Source organism: Calliopsis andreniformis, chromosome 4 (assembly GCF_051401765.1).
Source record: "Calliopsis andreniformis isolate RMS-2024a chromosome 4, iyCalAndr_principal, whole genome shotgun sequence".
In the NCBI taxonomy this organism is placed as follows: Eukaryota; Metazoa; Arthropoda; class Insecta; order Hymenoptera; family Andrenidae; genus Calliopsis; species Calliopsis andreniformis.
In genome coordinates, this window is record NC_135065.1 from 1,294,665 (window position 1) to 1,312,600 (window position 17,936).

The following is a 17,936-nucleotide window of genomic DNA, read 5'->3' on the forward strand; positions in this document are numbered from 1 at the left end:
TTTTAGTTTTATTTAAGTTCAATATTTTTTCTTCTTTAGGTGGATCAATTTTTTTTGGAGATTTTTCGTAGGTTAATTATGTGGGAAACTTTTTGTAGGAACCAGAGTTCAAACGGAATTCAACAACCTGGTGTTTTTATATTTTAAATGTTTCTTCGAAGCTATTTGCACTGTCGTAGTAGGCACAGCTTTGATATTATGCTTATTAATTTTTAGAACGATATATATAAGCTTTTATTATTAATCTTTTCATTTAAAACTTGGCGGATTTTAACAGCTTCCTAGTTGCGTAGCTAAAGCCATCTAGCGACAAAAATATAAACGCCTGAAAAAAGTATTGCCGTCGGATGAAACTGAGCTTGTTAAATTACTCCTGCACGTAAAATTAAATATTTCTATATTTCACCTCTTCCTATCCCAATTTACATACGTGAGGGCTCATTTTACGCGTATGGTAATACTTAACAATGTGACAATCGTTAAAGTACATTACGCACTGTGTCAAAAAAAATCGCTATTAAAGTTTTTGGACGTTTTGGTCGCAGAAAAGATACATATACTGCTAGCGTCACGCGCCACTCAACTGCTTGGCGCGAGACACTGACGCGTCTCCTGACTCTCCACGCAGTCATCGTAAATGTTAAAGCGATAAGACTGATTGTTACCCCAGCAAACGAGCAAACGTTACCGTTTCTCTACTTTGCTGCTCCCATTGAATTAAAAGTGATCCAGCATTGGTTGAGCAAAGATTAAAAAATGTATTCAAAATATTTTATATCTCATAGTTTTGATCACCTACTTAACCACTTGTGCTGGAATGACGTGTCACGCGCATTGAAAGGTTTTTGTTTCGCAATTGGAAATGACGTGCCACGCACGTCGAAAGGTTTTTGTCTCAGATTTGGAAATGACGTGTTACACACGTTGATAGTCGGTTATCTCGAGTATAAGGCCGATGTGGTCACGCGTGTCCACGAAACAGTTGCCAACGTAAGTGGTTAAATATCATTAAATGAAAAAGATGAAGAATGTGAACTTATAAGAGTAAAATAACTAAAAATAACACTTCCCATGGTTTCTTAAATGTAATGATACATCTAGACCCTAGACTCGTACAAACTGGGATACAACCGCTAGAAATTTTGTATACTGACCATCTTCTTATCCATTAAATAGAACAAGAAGGATTGCTGTTGTCGTCATGTGTTTTCAGCGATTATATCCGAGTCTGTATCGGTGGCTTGTGATATTTTCTTTGTTTTCATAGTTCCTACTTCTGGAGAATACTAGTATGTAAAACAATTTTGTATAAAAATAGCTAAAAAGAAATTCTTAATACTTTATAACCATTAGGGCCTACAATTTGAGCCCGATCACGATCAAACTATGTTTGTTCGAATCGCGACTTTGCCATATACCCTTACCTTCTAAATTTTCAGATATTTCTTATACAGCTAGACCTTTAAATGGGAGTACCCTCCTAATTATAATTTCATTGGATCATTTTCCATTACATTGTTGGAGAAATATTGTAAGCGTTTAAATATTGTATACATTTGTTACAAGCGACCTATCTCTCGTTAAGAAGCACAAGATAAAAACTGAATTGCAACGCGACCTCGCGACTTCTTTTTATCTCACTGAAATTGAAACGCTTGAAACGATGACATCATCGCATTTATACCATTTTCGTTATTCGTGAGGCGATACAATTTAGTCTGTTTTTCCTTTGGTCAATACGAGCAACTGTCTCTATCTTCATTTAGTAACGTCTGCGATAATTAATCAAGCTCTACGAAACTACAGAACTCATACATCAAACAATCATAACACGATTCCGTGAATTACATTTAATGCTGTTTTTGGATGCATCTTGCATATTATGTGTTAAAGATACTGTGAAAACAAGTATCATTTCAGAGAGCTTCCATATATGGCGATCGATAAAACTTTCTGCCGAGGCATTTCAATTACTCCTTGGTTAACAAATTTTAAGCTTATTTTACGAAATGGCGGTTCAATTTAATGGCGCCTGCATTTCTCACCTGAACATAACCTCGATTTCATTTCTGTAATCCTTATTAGATAGACAAAAAGGTTAAGGATCTCTAACGTGATACGTTTCTAATATTTAACATAGTGTGTCCTTCGTTCTTCATTAAATAACGTAGTACATTTTATGAAAGATGAACATTACGCAATAGTATTGAAAATCCTCATTAACTGTCCTTAACAGTATACACATTGTTAGAATGAGTATGAAGAAAAGAGGTTTAACCATTTTTTCCACTACCATAATCTTAAAACTACAGATCTATGAAAATGCAACCTGAAACATTAAGAAGTTAGAAAAAAATGACAAAAGTTGGACTCTGAATTGACTTGTATAACTTTGTTAATGTTAATATTAAAATTCATGTTTTAATGGAAAAAAAAACGTTTGATTAGTGTTCTAAAGACTTGCCATGACAAAATTCATATAAAAAATTACAGTGAAAAGTATTTTCGAATTTATCAAAAATTGTCAAAAATGATGGTTTAGAAGAAGAGTTTCAAAGTTAAGCCCCTTTTTTCTCACGTACTAAGACTGCCTAATACAGGATGTTTTAGAAATACATGTCAATATCTAGAAGCTGAATCCACACACTAAAACAAGTAAAAAATATCATATGAACATGAACATGTGTTGCATATCTTACTTTTCGAGTAATGAATGATTCAAGAAAATGTTCGAAAGTATCTGCCACGTGCCTCAAGGAACACTATTACATGTTAGTATGTATCAAGCTCAAATAAATAATGTGCATGAACTGTAAGAAAAGATACAAAATGGTTTGAGCCTATTCGAGGAACGCCTGATATTTTTGAACGAATGCGAAACTCAATGTTAAGAGTTCTTTCACACGGCGATTCCTGAATCGTGATTCACATATGATGGATACTGACTATACATGTAATTCAGTGGGACCATTCACGCGACGATTCTCGAAATACAGAATCAAGATACGAATTTTATGTATTCCTGATCGGTTGGCCGCTAGCGGCGATTTTTTACCAGAAAACTGGCAAAATTCATTTTTTCAATTTATGTGTGGGGAAAAAATCAAATGTAGGAAGAATTAAATATATTATTGTTGCTTTCATTCATTATTTTTATCTACATATAATGATATTTATTTTCTGACCTATAAAAATTCTATGTCGGAGTATATCTACATGTTACTCGAAGATTCTATAGTTATTTGAACATGTTCAGAAAATACCAGAATTGTGAGATATTTGTAGAATAGTTAGAAATATTCATATACATACGTGCATTTTGATTGATTTTATAATCTTTTTTTTTAGTGATATACTGCCGCGCATATTTGTTTCGTTCTTTATTATTGAATATTGTATATTATTAAGACGTTCTTCAAATGATATACTAGACACGTGAAAATAATTAAAGAATTTATTAGAGATCCTTTAGAATTCTTCAAATAATACGTGGAAAGTTCCTTTTTATTTTCTTAAGCTATTAACCGAATGAACCCAATATTTTTTATTCACTTTCCTTTTTTTATTACTTCTTTTATGTAGAAGCCAAATGGATAAAACTTCAATTTCATCCATTTTCTCGGGAAAGTTTTTAATCAAAAACGCGTACATCATGAACAAGAACCAACAAGTACAATACAACCGAAGCAAAAGTATATAATCACATTTAAAAAAAACTTGGTCAACTTGGTTTTTTCTTAACAAAAAGTTTTTTTGGAAATTTATAATATCGCAATATGTAGCTCATTTGAAACTGACTAACTTTTGCTGGAAAATCTTTTGTTTTATGATTATCGGAAAATCCTACAAAATTAAGTGATATTTTGACGCGCGAACTTGTTGCAATCATATATCTGTCTTTTTTGTCTGTGATTGGGGAAAACAAAGAACAACATAGACGTGAATCCCGATTCCTGAATCGCCTTGTGAAAGAAGTTTAAGGCGTGCAGTACTGTGTGTTGAGGCACGTGGCCGACATTTCGAACATTTTCTGTAATAATCGAGAAGTAAGGTATATAGGGCATATTGATGACTTAATGCGCAAACGTTGAATGTCCATTTTTGGTCAAGTTTGAGATTTTATAACATAAAATCTATTTACAATATAAAACCCATTTATACTATAAAAACTCAATCCTGATCAAGAGTAGACATACAACGTTTGTGTATTAAGTCATCAATATATTCATATGACATTTTTTACTTATTGCAGTGTGTAAATTTAGCTCCTGAAGTATTCACAGGTATTTCTGAAACACCTTGTTTAGATGTTTTTTGTGAAGAAAGTAAAATAGATTTTGGTTATGAAATAAAATGATTTATTTATAGTAATTTTCAAAATTTTCTTGGTTACTTTTTTTTAAATAAGGTGCAAATATATTTACTTTTTTCTGCTTCTGAACATTCTACATGAGCTCAATCATTGCGTTACTTATAAACACTTATAAACTTATGTACTTATAAACACGGCGTCAGATAATTTCCCTGAAGCAAAGATAAAATATCCACGTAATATCACATGTGGGCAAGGTGTATAAGCTATGCTAGCACGATATATATTACCTATGCACTTTTAGAAGAGCGATATACTAATGTTTTAAACATTAAAACCTATTTTAACGTCGACTTGAATATGTTGTTAATTTTTCTAAGAAATAAATAAATGTATACATATATTCTTTTTAAAGTATGCAAGATAATATTTTTGATAGATATATATTTTAGTCATTAATTTTTATTTTACTTTTTCAATTGTAATTAGTGCTCATTATAACATATTTTGGAGATTATAATTTTGCAAAATTTATTTTAATTCGATATTAAGAAATTGATAATATTCTGTAAAAGGTGTCTGATTATTTTCTTAAAACTTATTTTAGTTCAACTGTTTGAACGAAAATTATTTATTTCTAATTGTAGATTATAAAATGAAATAATTTTAGTCAGTCTTGTGCGTATTTTAGTTTTATTATAAACTAAATTGTTGCCTATATATTGTTGTGTTTTTCCTTGCAATCTGGAACACAGCATGTTTGCATCATTTTTAATAATTTATAATGTAAGTTAATAGCGTGTCAACTATTTTGAATCACCTCTTGCCCACATCATCTGAATTTGAATCATTTTTTGACGTTACACTTTCCATGTCATCTTTGCCTAATTCGATTCCTGCATTTCCTATTCACGCACTATACACAAGCCGCGTCTAATAGTATACATATATGGTCTAAGGAAATTTTTCGCAAAAGATACAGATGGCGTCGTTGTTGGTCAAGTTAATCACTTGAAAAAGCATAGGGATCCGACTTAGAAAAGAGGATTATTTCGAAAACATGCGTGATTTACTATACCCCGTAAGAAACAGTTAAAAAATAGTAAACAAGAGAAACTAATACTTAACACTTTGCAAGTTAAATTATGTCTAAGAGAAAACACAATGAAACAATTTCACAAATCATAAAAATTGGCAACTCGGTTACGATACTTTGTCGACATCGAACGAGTAGCTTATTATCAAAATATAACAGTTTTAGTTCTGGGGTGGGAAGGGGTATTTAAGAACAGTCCTTTTTGCCAATAATACTGGTTTATAATGTGTTAGAACTCGATACAATAAAACTGTCTATAATATTCCGATAACCCAGTCCAGAGATATATAGGAAAATAGACGCCACATACATACATACATAGCTCAGGTAAAGCCCCTCCCTCCCACTTGACCAAATCTTTTGTAAATCTAATATCATCAATGCCTCATATACAGAAACCGCCATACCAAATTTCATCAAATTTCGATAGCTCAGTCTAAAAATATGTAGCAAAAAACAGACACGCGCTCACACACAGGCACACACGAACGCACATCTATACATACACAATTTAGTTATCAGTCTTTTGACTTTTTTGGACTCAAGAGATCTCAAAACGTTGGGGTAATGCAGGGAGAGGGGGGGCTGGACTCAAAATTTAATCCGTATCAATACTTTCCCCCTATTGTTATAATATAATAATAACAGTCGAGAAACTAAAAATGACAATTAACGCATTCTTCACTAATACTAAATAGCAAATAGATGCAATACGATTCCATTGCTTTATAATAGTATTCTAAAATAGTTATGTGGCTCATTACTCGAGTGCAACACATATTGAACGAAATAAATCGGGTGTCCGACATAGGGGTAGGGTCCGGATTTGATCACTTTCCTCTGCCAGTAACTAATTTACTTTGGACGCTGCAACTACACCGTATTGATCAATTTACACCTCCCACTGAATCAGACTAATCCGAAGGCTAACAAATTCCCTTATGTCCGCAAATCTCAATCGTGTTGTCGCCTTAGATTCAAACAGCTCGAAGACAGATTTTCTACTATTTGACTATTATTTCGAAGTTGCTATAAAAATAATTGGAATGAACAAAGAGACCTCGATCTTATTAGACACGAGAATTCTATCGCAAAAGAATGAATGGTAAAAAGGAACTCGAGGTATGCTCGTCGATTGAGATTTTCAGTCGAAAAGAACCGATCAGACTGGCCAACTGTGTAGCGCAAGAACCGGCATAGGTCTCGCCCCGTTTCTTCGTAACCACCCACGAAAGCACGAATCGTGTATGTAGCCACTAGCAGTAATGCTGGGTGGAGTTGCCTCGGCTAGTACGTATACCACCTACACACAAACGCACATTAAAATTGACTGCGGGTGACCGAGACTCGAACAGGCGGTCCCCTTGACAGCCATGCGAACGAGTCTCGGTCGCGATAAGGACCTAAGATGCGCTGTTGCCAGCGCTTTAAGCGCAGACTAGACACTATTTCAATGAGAGTGAGATCGACCGTGTCCTTTGTACGCGCATGCACCGGCTGCCTGCACAGATGAGCTTCCTTTTTATCGATTCAAATCGAATAACTAAGTTCAAACTACTTGTCTGTCTTTGCCTGCGAAATTGAGAAACATACTGCTGTTAGTAGCACCTGTGCGAAATTCTTTAACCATGTGACAGTTTATCCTGAATGAGACTTGGGCATGGCAAGGTGTCGATGAAAATAAAGAAAAGTAAAACGTATTTTTTTTTACATTTTTTACAATGTAAAGAAACATTTTAAAGAATAAAAACCATTTTTTTAATCAAAATTTGCAATTTTATGAAGCTATTGTAGGGTTAAAAAACGTTCCAAATCGATGGTTCTGAGATAAGCGTCGTGGTATTCATCACAATCCTCTTACCAAAAGGCATTGCTCTAGGAACAATATTCTTATGCTTTAGCAATACGGCGTCGGGCCGCTTGCCATTCTCAGTCTCCTGTGTTCAAACAATTCCATGACACTCGATATCTAGAAGACCCAATGTGATTACCAGCCGTTGCCTGCCGACAGGTCTAGGATTGCTTAGTCTCACTCTCTTTCCATGTTACATGCACACTGAGTCCCTATCATAAATCCTTCAAAGGTGGAATAGTATCGACCTTCCCACTTCAAAACTGCCCCAAAACAAGTCATCACTAACACACTTTGGTAAATAATTGGACAGCACCTAACTCCACTATTGCCTACTAATTCTTATCAACTGGGATATATTTACTAACAGCAATACAAATTTAAACGACAACTTTCATATAAGAAAATTGTTTATAAATAATATAATAAAGCTTCCCTAATCCTGCGTTGCGAAAGTGTAAGATGTCTATTGATGAGGATAATGTGAAACACAACGACACCTTCGCGTTAGAAATTTGAACGCCACAAGCTAGGCTAAATTATAGTTTACGAATGCCACTTAACTCACCTTGGAACAATGAAAATGTGAATTGACGGCGCTTATTTTTGTCAAATCACAGCGACACCGTAGAAATTTAAGAGAAACGGGTAACGAGATAATATATACGGAAATATAACAGCGACGATACGGTGACCGAGAAACCAAGTAACCCGATGGTACACGAAGGATGGAGTTAACGGCGTTTGCACGGATCGCGACTTTGCGCGCGTTTTTTGCTCTTGTGATAATTCCTGTTTCAAGCATCCCTCCCTCTTGTATCGAGGAAAGAGTCGCGATTACGGATGTGGTGAAAAAAAAAACGTCTGTAGTGTTGTGTTCGTCTTACAATCGGCAACAAGATCGATCAGTTTTATTAGCAAATGTTCGAGAGTCGTCAATGGTAGAGTATTATACGCACACAGAAAGTTGATTCCTACTTTCAAGAAGTAATTCTATATCTAGAGGTTTTATATTATACGTATAAGAAAGATAATCAGCTTGGCAAAAACAAAATAATTGTTCCAAAATCAGCATTTTTAACTAATTTGTGTTGCAATAGATTAAAAATAAAACTTACCAATAGGCCGGTTTCCACATTAGGCAACAATGTTAGTCGACTGCCATCTTGTAAGCGATTTTCCTCGAGCGTACCCTCGCACAATTGCCTGAAAACACAAATTTTTAAATGTTATTGAAATATTCTGTTAACAAAATTTTTGTGTTAATAATTAAATATTTAAAACAACGAATGGTTTATTACTAAAATCTGTGATAATTGTAAATAAGTCTGCCACGATTGAGATATTATGTACTCATTCTCGCGCAAAACCTAGTACGAAAAGTTTTAAGAGATTTAAAGTTTGAGAACAATTCATTCGCAATCGTTTACCATAATCTTTAATATTACTTGTTCCATCCTTTACAGACCTCAAGTGTAATTGGACATACCTACTGATAATACATTTACACAGCATATAAAATCATGAAAAACCAATTGAAGTTACTACGGCGAAAATGAATTGGAAAAATTCAAAGAAAATAATTGGAACTAGATTATTAAAATTGGAAAAAATAAATTGGACTACAAGGGGTTAACTAAAATATACGTGCCAGTTTGAATAGTTAACAATCTCGATATCATTAGACATTTATTACTACACCTGAAAATAAAAAATATAACAAACCAATATAATTTTAAAAATTAAACAATTCACCAAAATCATACATAATCAGACAATTAATATCCAATGAGCCATAAATAGGGCATGGAGGAATTGGTATTGACTCAGCACATTGCAGAAGTTCTTGAGCAACTTCCTGTTTAAACATTTCACTTCATCTTATCGAAAACGCTATATCTGTTATTGCTTCTATTCAAAAGTTAGAACTTTATTTTACTTTTACTTTATATATTTACGAAATAATTGATTAGCGGTGTTAGAATACGAATTTACATCTAATCAGCACGATTAACTACACCCTAATGCCATAGACTACAGGAAGAGACTTAGGCGTTATTTTCTGGCAGTATGTTACTACTCCCTCTCCTCTTTTCCTCTATTCGCTTACCAATTCTTTTATTCACTACTAATCTCATATAAAAACGGCCTCAGCGTGACAGTACCAATAATAAACATTGACAACGGGGTTGCAATATTTTTCCGACACCAGATAAGTAGTTTATTACCAGAATTCAGCATATTTGTGTATGCGTGTATGCGTGTATGCGCGCGCGCGCGAGCCTGGGGCAGAAATCTTTTTTACCCATAGTATTTTTATAAAGTATTGAAAATTTGATTGAATAAAATGTTTTGTAACTTCAACTTCCTTTAATGATGACACACGGTACTCCATACCTCCGTATCTTCCCGCCCACTTGATCAAATTTTTCAAAAATTTAATAGCATTAATGCCGCATGTACAGACATCACTATACCAAATTTTATAAAATTCTGATAACTTAGTCCAGAGATATAAAGCAGACGTCAACACATACACACACAGACACACATGCTATACATACAGAATTTAGTCATCGATTTTATGATATTTTTAAATTCGAGGGCCCTCAAAGAGTCGAAAAATTAAAAATACCAGTGGAGTCAAAATTTGACTAATAGTAATACTTTTCCTGTCATACTATAATAGTCGGGAAGATTAATAAATTGAAATTCGTATACTGTACGGAGTAATATGTAATACGTATAAGTAATAAATTTGTTAATGCAATACTTCACGTAACGTATATTTGGAAAAAAAAATATTTTTCTGGATATTTTCAGTTATAAATCTCAATTCTTGATAAGCACAGTAAACATAATGTAATACTAGAAGGGCTAATATTTATTTAACACATTTTCAATTTAGCATAGATACAAGCATCAATAATCTAATTACTATACATTCAAATATACAGGCGTGTTTGAAAGTATCTATTACCGAATTATTTAAACAATTGGAAAAATACTGGCATTCCATCATTTATTATTTGTACGGCTCACTTCGATCCCAAAAATACATTCACAAGCAGCTCCAAAAATGGCAAAAAATTGTTTCAGAATTAAACGTAAAGATTTTTGACTTCATTTCCCCATAAAATCGAAATAAAATGCATCTTGACAGCTAATGGACTATTAAAGAAAACGGAAATGCGAGGGTGGTGGATCTTGAAGACTCAACCGCGACCCTGGCGCCACGCGCGTGCACTGTAACCAGCTTAACGGTTTTTCCGAAGATCCTGGTGCGATCGAAGTCGCTGACCTTTATGCCTGTCCACAGTAAAAACGGTCGATATTTAGCCTTTCATAAACGAACAACCCGAATTAATATACTGACATATATTCCAATTTACCAATGGTGACAATATTTTTGAACATTTTTCAGTCAAAAAAATAAATTAATCAAATTAAATTGAAAAATGTATTTTATATTTGGTTCTACACATTTTATCTTAATTTGTGTACCTGTATTGAATTTTTCCATCAAAACGATAAATTAATTAAACAATGTAAAATACAAATACATATTCCTTTCATTACAATTGCAAAGCCTGAACGTTTAAGCAAGCGATACGAAGGCACCAGTCACGTTTCTATGACTGCAGTTTATTACGAGTTGACGAAGATAAAGTGTTTGTTGGGATAAATCTAAAGTTGCATTTTATGTGTAAGATAAATCATAAAGAAAGATATTCAAAAGCAGACCGTGACGTTAAAAGACTTAATGTTGTAAAATTGAACTTTGGCTAAAAAACATGGCTACACGATTGTTCTAAGAATATACGCGAAATCTAAATCGAGGCAAACGTAAGTACACACACAAAGCAAGATGGGACAGGAACACTCATTGTTCACACTACAAGTATTCTCTCCTTATCGTTCCCTTAGGTCAACCCACTATCGTATTCCAATTCCATATTCCGTATGAAAGTAGCTCTGCTTGTTTGTTCGATAGTTTTCTCCGATTACTCGCAGAAAAATCATTGATCATCGAAAAATCATTAATAATAATTTTGTGAATAATTTTCACGTCCATCAACTATACCTACATAAATTAATGTTGTTCTACATATTATACAAAGACCCATTGCATTATTACAGACATTTCAATTTAAACCTTTAATTAATTCTGCAAATTCTGCATAATCTAATTAGGACCTTTATCTATTACAACATGATCTGGCAAAGGTTTCAACGTGTTTCCGACAGATGACCCTCAGTAACAAAAATACGTAGCATATGCAAGAAAGGTTCCGTGCCTTGTATGTACAAAGAGGATGACTGACTAACAGGTATGAGTCTTTTATGATGACACATACTGAACAACGATGCAAAACTGTTAAGGTACACTACCGATAAGAACTCGATCTCTTTTTTCAAGATCCCTGTTCTGAACGAAACAAAGGATACAATTGTTTATTAACCCCTTCGTGGCCGAATGATTTTTTTTAATTATGTTTCCAATGTTACTAGATGCAATGATAGAAAAAAAATACCTGCAGCATGTTTATCCTACTAACCATGAAAGAGTTGCACAAGATCGAGTAAAATTTTTAATAAGTATTGTAAAATATTGGAGGTATTAAAAACTGAAAGAATATGCTTAGTTGGTCAAAAACATTACTAACAGGATCAACATCAGTTGAAATATTCCATTCGATTGACAATTGAGCCCTTCATTTTTCGAATCGATTACCTATATAATACCGAAATATTTATATTTATCTTAAATGCAAAATGTTAAGAATCAGTCAAGTATTTGGGTACTAAAATTTAAAAAAAAAAAACTTTAAAATGGACTTAATCGCTTTGACCTATGAACGGCTCAATTATAGCGAGTATAATTTTGTGCAGTAAAAATCCCTTAAAAATGTGTAACCAATAAAAGAGCGTCAAGTCCACGAGTTCCACAAGGAAAGTAACACTAATACGATCGAATTAGACCGTCGTGAGGCCATGGTATTCTGCATTTAACACGATACGCATGCGTCTCAAGGAGCTGTAAAACGACAGAACAGAGAAAGAGACACAAACAAGCACACATGGACGTGCAACCTTCCTCCCTAACTGCATGCACGTGTCACGTTTACACACAGGCGCACATGGAGAAACGAACACACATGTATTAAATACGCGGCGAGGAACCCGGCGCGGCGCGTGTGCTACCTGCGCCTGAAACTGGCCCGGCAGGCACGAAGGAGCAAGTAGTGATGGGCAGCGTTCACTTCTCCTCGTTGCAAGTTTTCGAGCTATTCGATCGTGCGATGCAGAGGTTCTCAACATGGTCCCTAACGACCACTAGGGGCCATTCCGCTTTACTTGCTACTCATTTTTCTTTATATCAATAAAGCAATCAGTACACAAGGTATCATAGTATTAATATCTTCGATGCATGAATTTAAGTTTCAATTTAAAATCTTCAAAATATTAAACATGTCAAAATTACATTCACATATCCCACTTATCTTGAAAATTTTTCTTTCGATTTCATACACAATTTCTTAAATCTCTACTAAAAGTGTTCAGAATTCTTAATACGCTACTGCGTAAGTGCAGATGTACTTAATGTGAAGTATAACACGCTGCCAATTACTTCAACTAATGTTTCAATGTAACGAAATAGAGTACTCGTTAAGTTCTCACTTCATAAACTTTCATTTACGCTAATATTGAATTGTCTTGAAATTTGAATGTAAGGAGATTTAAGTACCAGAAAACTTACAACAGAGGAGAATTGGATGCTCTATTGTTACCCGAGATACGTAAGGGATACAGAAACAGAGAGCAGAGTAACGAGATCGGTGGAAGGGGAGAGAAAGAGAGAAAATTCCAGCGACGTGTTGCGTACGGGAATAGCCAACTCCGTTGTCATCGTTGCCGTCGTCGTCGTCATCGTCATCGTCATCGTCATCTTCTCCAGCCAACTGTGCCTCTTTCTTTGTCTGCCTCTTACTACGGAGAGCTGTCACCGTTCCACTTTACGGGAACGCGATTCCCAAGATATTCTACCTACTACACACCACCTCCACCTCCTCCTACTCCCAAAGTGAGTCTATGGTATGCCAACCTTCCTCTCCACCATGTTTCATTCGCGTGCTCGTACGAAGGAGGAGGATCAGTCCGTGCCGGCAGCCCCCACGACGCCTACGAATATTATGCCCACTCTCTTTTTCTCGTCGCGTCAATGCCGCTGTTTTCGTTCTTCGTTCTTTCTCTCACGCGCACCTCTCGAATTCACTGCCCGACACAGCACACAACAGAGTGTCGCGCAGTGCAGTTCATGCACACACATTCATCTACCCAGACCTTCTTTTCCTTCCTTTTTTTCCACTGAGGGGAGCACGGAACGAGGTCTATGCCTGATCCCCCCCTGCGACTACTTCATGAGAAAAATCTAACGAACCGATCAACCAGGACACATCATCGACGTATCTGAGATTGAAGAATACCCACTCCACTACAATCCTTTTCTGACCTTTACCCCAAGGATGTTAAATAATTGTTCCCTAATCGACAAACCTAATCTCTGCATATTTCTCGGTATAATATATTCTACGTAGGAATAATACATACGCACATGTGTACTGCCTTTAGCGCGATACCAACCTTTCACGATGTAGTAAACACATACGTTCCTTAGCGACCTTCAGTCTCTTAGAAATGGTTTTCTTAAGATTCTCAACGGTATCGGTCCGATCTACGGTGAGATCAAACTGTCCACCGGTGGTCGGCGTGATGCTAATGGTGATTTTGTTGGGTTCGAGGACGGTGGTGGCGACGCAGCCACACCCCGGTTGCGCCGGCGACGACGTGGAAGAGAAGGAGGACAACGACGACGACGAAGACGAGGCTGTACAAAGCGGAGAAGCGGACCCGGCCCTTATCGAGCTTTGTCCGCACCGTTCCGGCTGCGACGTAGAATATGTCGAAGTGGCGGCATTCGAAGCGGCGGCACTCGATGTGGCAGAAGACGAGGCAGTCGAGTCGTCCGAATCTCGTCGTACCTTCGCTGATCCTTTGTTGTTCTCATCTCCCATCGCCGTCGTCGTGTCCGTCGGCGAACCCGTGCTACCGTCCATTCTACCACAGTAACCGCTAACGACACCTCCGCGATCGTGTCGGCGAGTTCGCGCACCTACTTTGTTCCAGCTCACGTTCTCGCGTCACGCACGCCTATATGTGTACTCGCAGCACCCGCACCTGCACCTGTGCTTCCCGGCGTTCTACTCGTCCGAGACGCGCTCGCCCGTGCTGCACGATCGTACCACCGAGGAAGGTCCGAGTACGGTGCTTTCGGGAACGCGCACGCCACGAGGAACGACACGAAATAAGAGAGAGAGACGGAGAAGGAGGAGAAACGGATACGGTGAGATGATAGAGGCGTAGAAAAAGAGGGAAGGTGACGGAGAGAATTTTTATGCCGTTCGAACACGTACAGAGATCACTCTCGCGAGCGACTTCACGTGAAATATTTCAATATTTCATCCAATTCTTACTATTCTTCCTATCACTAACACACTAGTTGCCCGTCACTCTGCAGATACCCGATGTGCCGAGGATTCTCTTTTTCTTCCTATCGACGGTCTTTATTCTTATCTTCTTTACACATGCGCACACCACAGGCGGCCCAACCTCGACCGCTGAACCCTGCGACCTGCGACCAGCAACTGAACAGCCAATAGCCCGGACTTCTGCTGGCCCAGCAGTGCTGGGTTCCTAGACCCGGCCGAGATTCTCCCGACTGATCGACGGTCAATGAACATGGCGGATTCGAGTCGGTCGAACACTATTTGTCATCGAATATAATGCGCGCGCTTTTTCAGTGCACCGAGATAAATTCGAAATTAGAACGTTCGATATTTTAGCGGTGCACTGTTCGAATATTTTTACACATATCACTCTAATGTAGTAATAGTCACTACTTTTTTATTCGAACAAAAGCGTGTATGTAATTATGTATGATGTTTGTTTCATTAATATAGGGTGTCCAATTTCACTAGAACCCTCGGAAGTGCTATCGGCCAGAGGTGGAAATACAGAGGTATTGTTCCCATTCTAGATATCTCTTAAACGCTGGCTGTAGCCTATTGTGGAACTGTCAGTTCTGTAACCTAAATAAATGCGAACGAATCGATTCTTTACTAATAATTATTTGCATCGTCAGTGCTCAAAGTTTTCAGTTGTAAAATGTTTGCAAAGTATTCGTTTGATTTAATTTGAATGTTTCATTCGATGTCATCTAAAAAATATGAATATAATGATAATTGGTTGAACAGTGCACAAGGATCAATGTGCGTGATTAATAACTGTTTGGACATGACAATATGATGAAACAATAATTTCATAACCCACTAGCATAGGAATGAGATGATGAAGCACCGTATTCCCTAATTTTGAAAGATAGAAGGATAGGTTACCCAATCTAATATTTTATAGGTTATATTGTATATCCTAAAACTTGTAAATTTATTATCTCTCGTATACTTTAGCTTATTTATAACAAATTTCTCATGTCAGGTATTTTATCTGAGACGTAAAAATTGAGTCTTGTTACTTCCGTATTTAAGGGTAAAGACAGATTTTTGGTGAGCAGTAAAGGCCAATAGATAAAGGAAACCTTATGTCGAAGATATCGGAGAACATGATTTCTGATAAATTATTGTTATTATTAAACAATATATCAACTGAAAAAGAATGTAGTTATGTACTGGCTGTTCTACTTTAATCAGTTTAACGAATTATAGTTGTTTCATTACAGATGTCATTGAGGCAAGACATCAAGTCAATGTAGTATACTCTAATTTTAGACAGGCTTTTGTCTCTCATTCCATATTACTATCTAAACTATCTGCTATTAGCTTTAACCGTCCACCCTTTGATTGAATCTCAAGTTTTATAACAGGTAGATCCTAAATAATAAAATTTAATGACAAGCAGACTAATTTAATTAGTTTAGGTGTCCCTCAGGGATTCTATCTTGGATATTACTCATTCAATCTTTTTCAATGATAACTGTAGGGTTGTTATTAATAGTATGTTTTTCTATTCTATGAACGGTGTACAAATGTTTTGCACTGTTGTATATAAACATGATACTATTTCCTATGGATTAATCTTTTGAACTAGGAAAACTGATGTCTCGAAAGCAATCTTAGATTCAATATATTCAAGTGTCTTATGATCCACTATTGCTAGCATTTCTCCTTTGGATATCATATTTACTTCCTATTTATCTTTTAATGATTAGTATCAGAAAATAGGCTTATTCATCGTTGCTCCATACTCTTCGCCGCGAGCGGTTCACGTTTCACTTGGGATGGCTGTTCATACAGGTACACCTGTTTGTGCGTGAATGTTGAAGAGTGCGCGGGCTGGCCACGTTTCGAACAGGGTTGCGATTTGGCAGCGATGCAGAGGGGAAGGGAAAGTGACGGTAGCTTATCGTTCCGTGCTGAAGCTGTTCGAAGCTCGAAGCTGTCCTATGATCTAAGGACCGGACCTCTTTGAGCTTCGGCTCTCTTTATCTCTCTCCAATTTGCAGTTCCTCTCTTTCTATCTACGGACGGTGGCACGTTACTGTTTCCACCCGAACCATTCAGTCGATGATTGCGAGAAAAGATTTGAGATGAAAGAAGAGAAAGACGAGTAAGACCTCCCTTTCTGCGAATCAAATTTTATGTATCTTTGTTATAAATAATCAGAATCATGTTGTGTTTAGTATCATTTTGATCGAGATAAGACAAGGGACCGATAGATATTATTACCTGTATGAAAATCCGTTAGCAAATAGAGAAGTTGACTTTTTTCACTTCTTAATCGCTATTCTTATTCTTAGCGACGCGACTTTTCCCTCGCGCTCATCGACTGAATGACTCGAGTGGAAACGGTAATCTACTATTTGTGTCTCACGACAAGTTCTGTGGAAACAATTGGGGGCAATGATTTCCAGGAGTTTTCTCCTGAGGCACGAAAAATACTCACACTCATACATAAAAACAGAAGGGTGCAAATTGGAGAGAAGCTAGCGCGGGCCTAAGCTCAAAGGGGTCCGGGCCTCAGGTCATACGTAGGCCTTCTTCGGGCTCGAAGGAACAACTTCGAGCTAGCGAGTTCAATACGAGATGACAAATTACCAACTCCTCTTCTTCTTCGCACCCCTATTAAGTCGCAATCCTGTCTGAAACGTGGCTAGTCCGCGCGCTCTTCAACATCCACGTCCAAGCAGGTATATCTGTATGAACAGCTATCACGAGCGAAGCGTAAACCGCTTGTGACAAAGAGTACGGAGCTACGATGAATAAATCCAAATAACTAAAAAATTGAATTACCTAGTTTCTGATAGTGATCATTAAAAGATAAATAGGAAACAAATATGATATCCAAAGAAGGAATACTGGCAATAGTGGATCATAAGACACTTCAATATATTGAATCTAAGATTGCTTTCATGACATCAGTTTTCCTAACTTAAAAGATTAATTCATAGGAGAATAGTACTGTGTTTATTTACGATAATGCAAAAGATTTTTAAGTTATTTGCATAAACGAGAAACTTGCTATTAGTAATAACCTTACACAGTCATTGAAATAGAGTGGAAGGTACAAGTTTAACAATGTGATCCTTGAGGCACAATTGA

General features: G+C 36.5%; 1 protein-coding gene across 2 annotated transcripts in view; it reads right to left on the bottom strand.

The window, feature by feature from the left end:
- Positions 1-15,025, bottom strand: part of LOC143178569 (midnolin-B) — a 40,242-nt gene extending 25,217 nt beyond the window's left edge. Inside the window, exons 1-2 of one of the 2 annotated variants that reach the window (XM_076377307.1) lie at positions 13,906-15,025; positions 8,379-8,466 (exon numbers count right to left, since the gene is read on the bottom strand). In XM_076377307.1, the coding sequence (XP_076233422.1) occupies positions 8,379-8,466; positions 13,906-14,378 (561 nt within the window). In that variant the 5' untranslated portion in view covers positions 14,379-15,025. The remainder of the gene's footprint in view (positions 1-8,378; positions 8,467-13,905) is intronic. The other variant, XM_076377306.1, reaches the window with a different exon arrangement.
- Between the last annotated feature and the right edge of the window lie 2,911 nt (positions 15,026-17,936).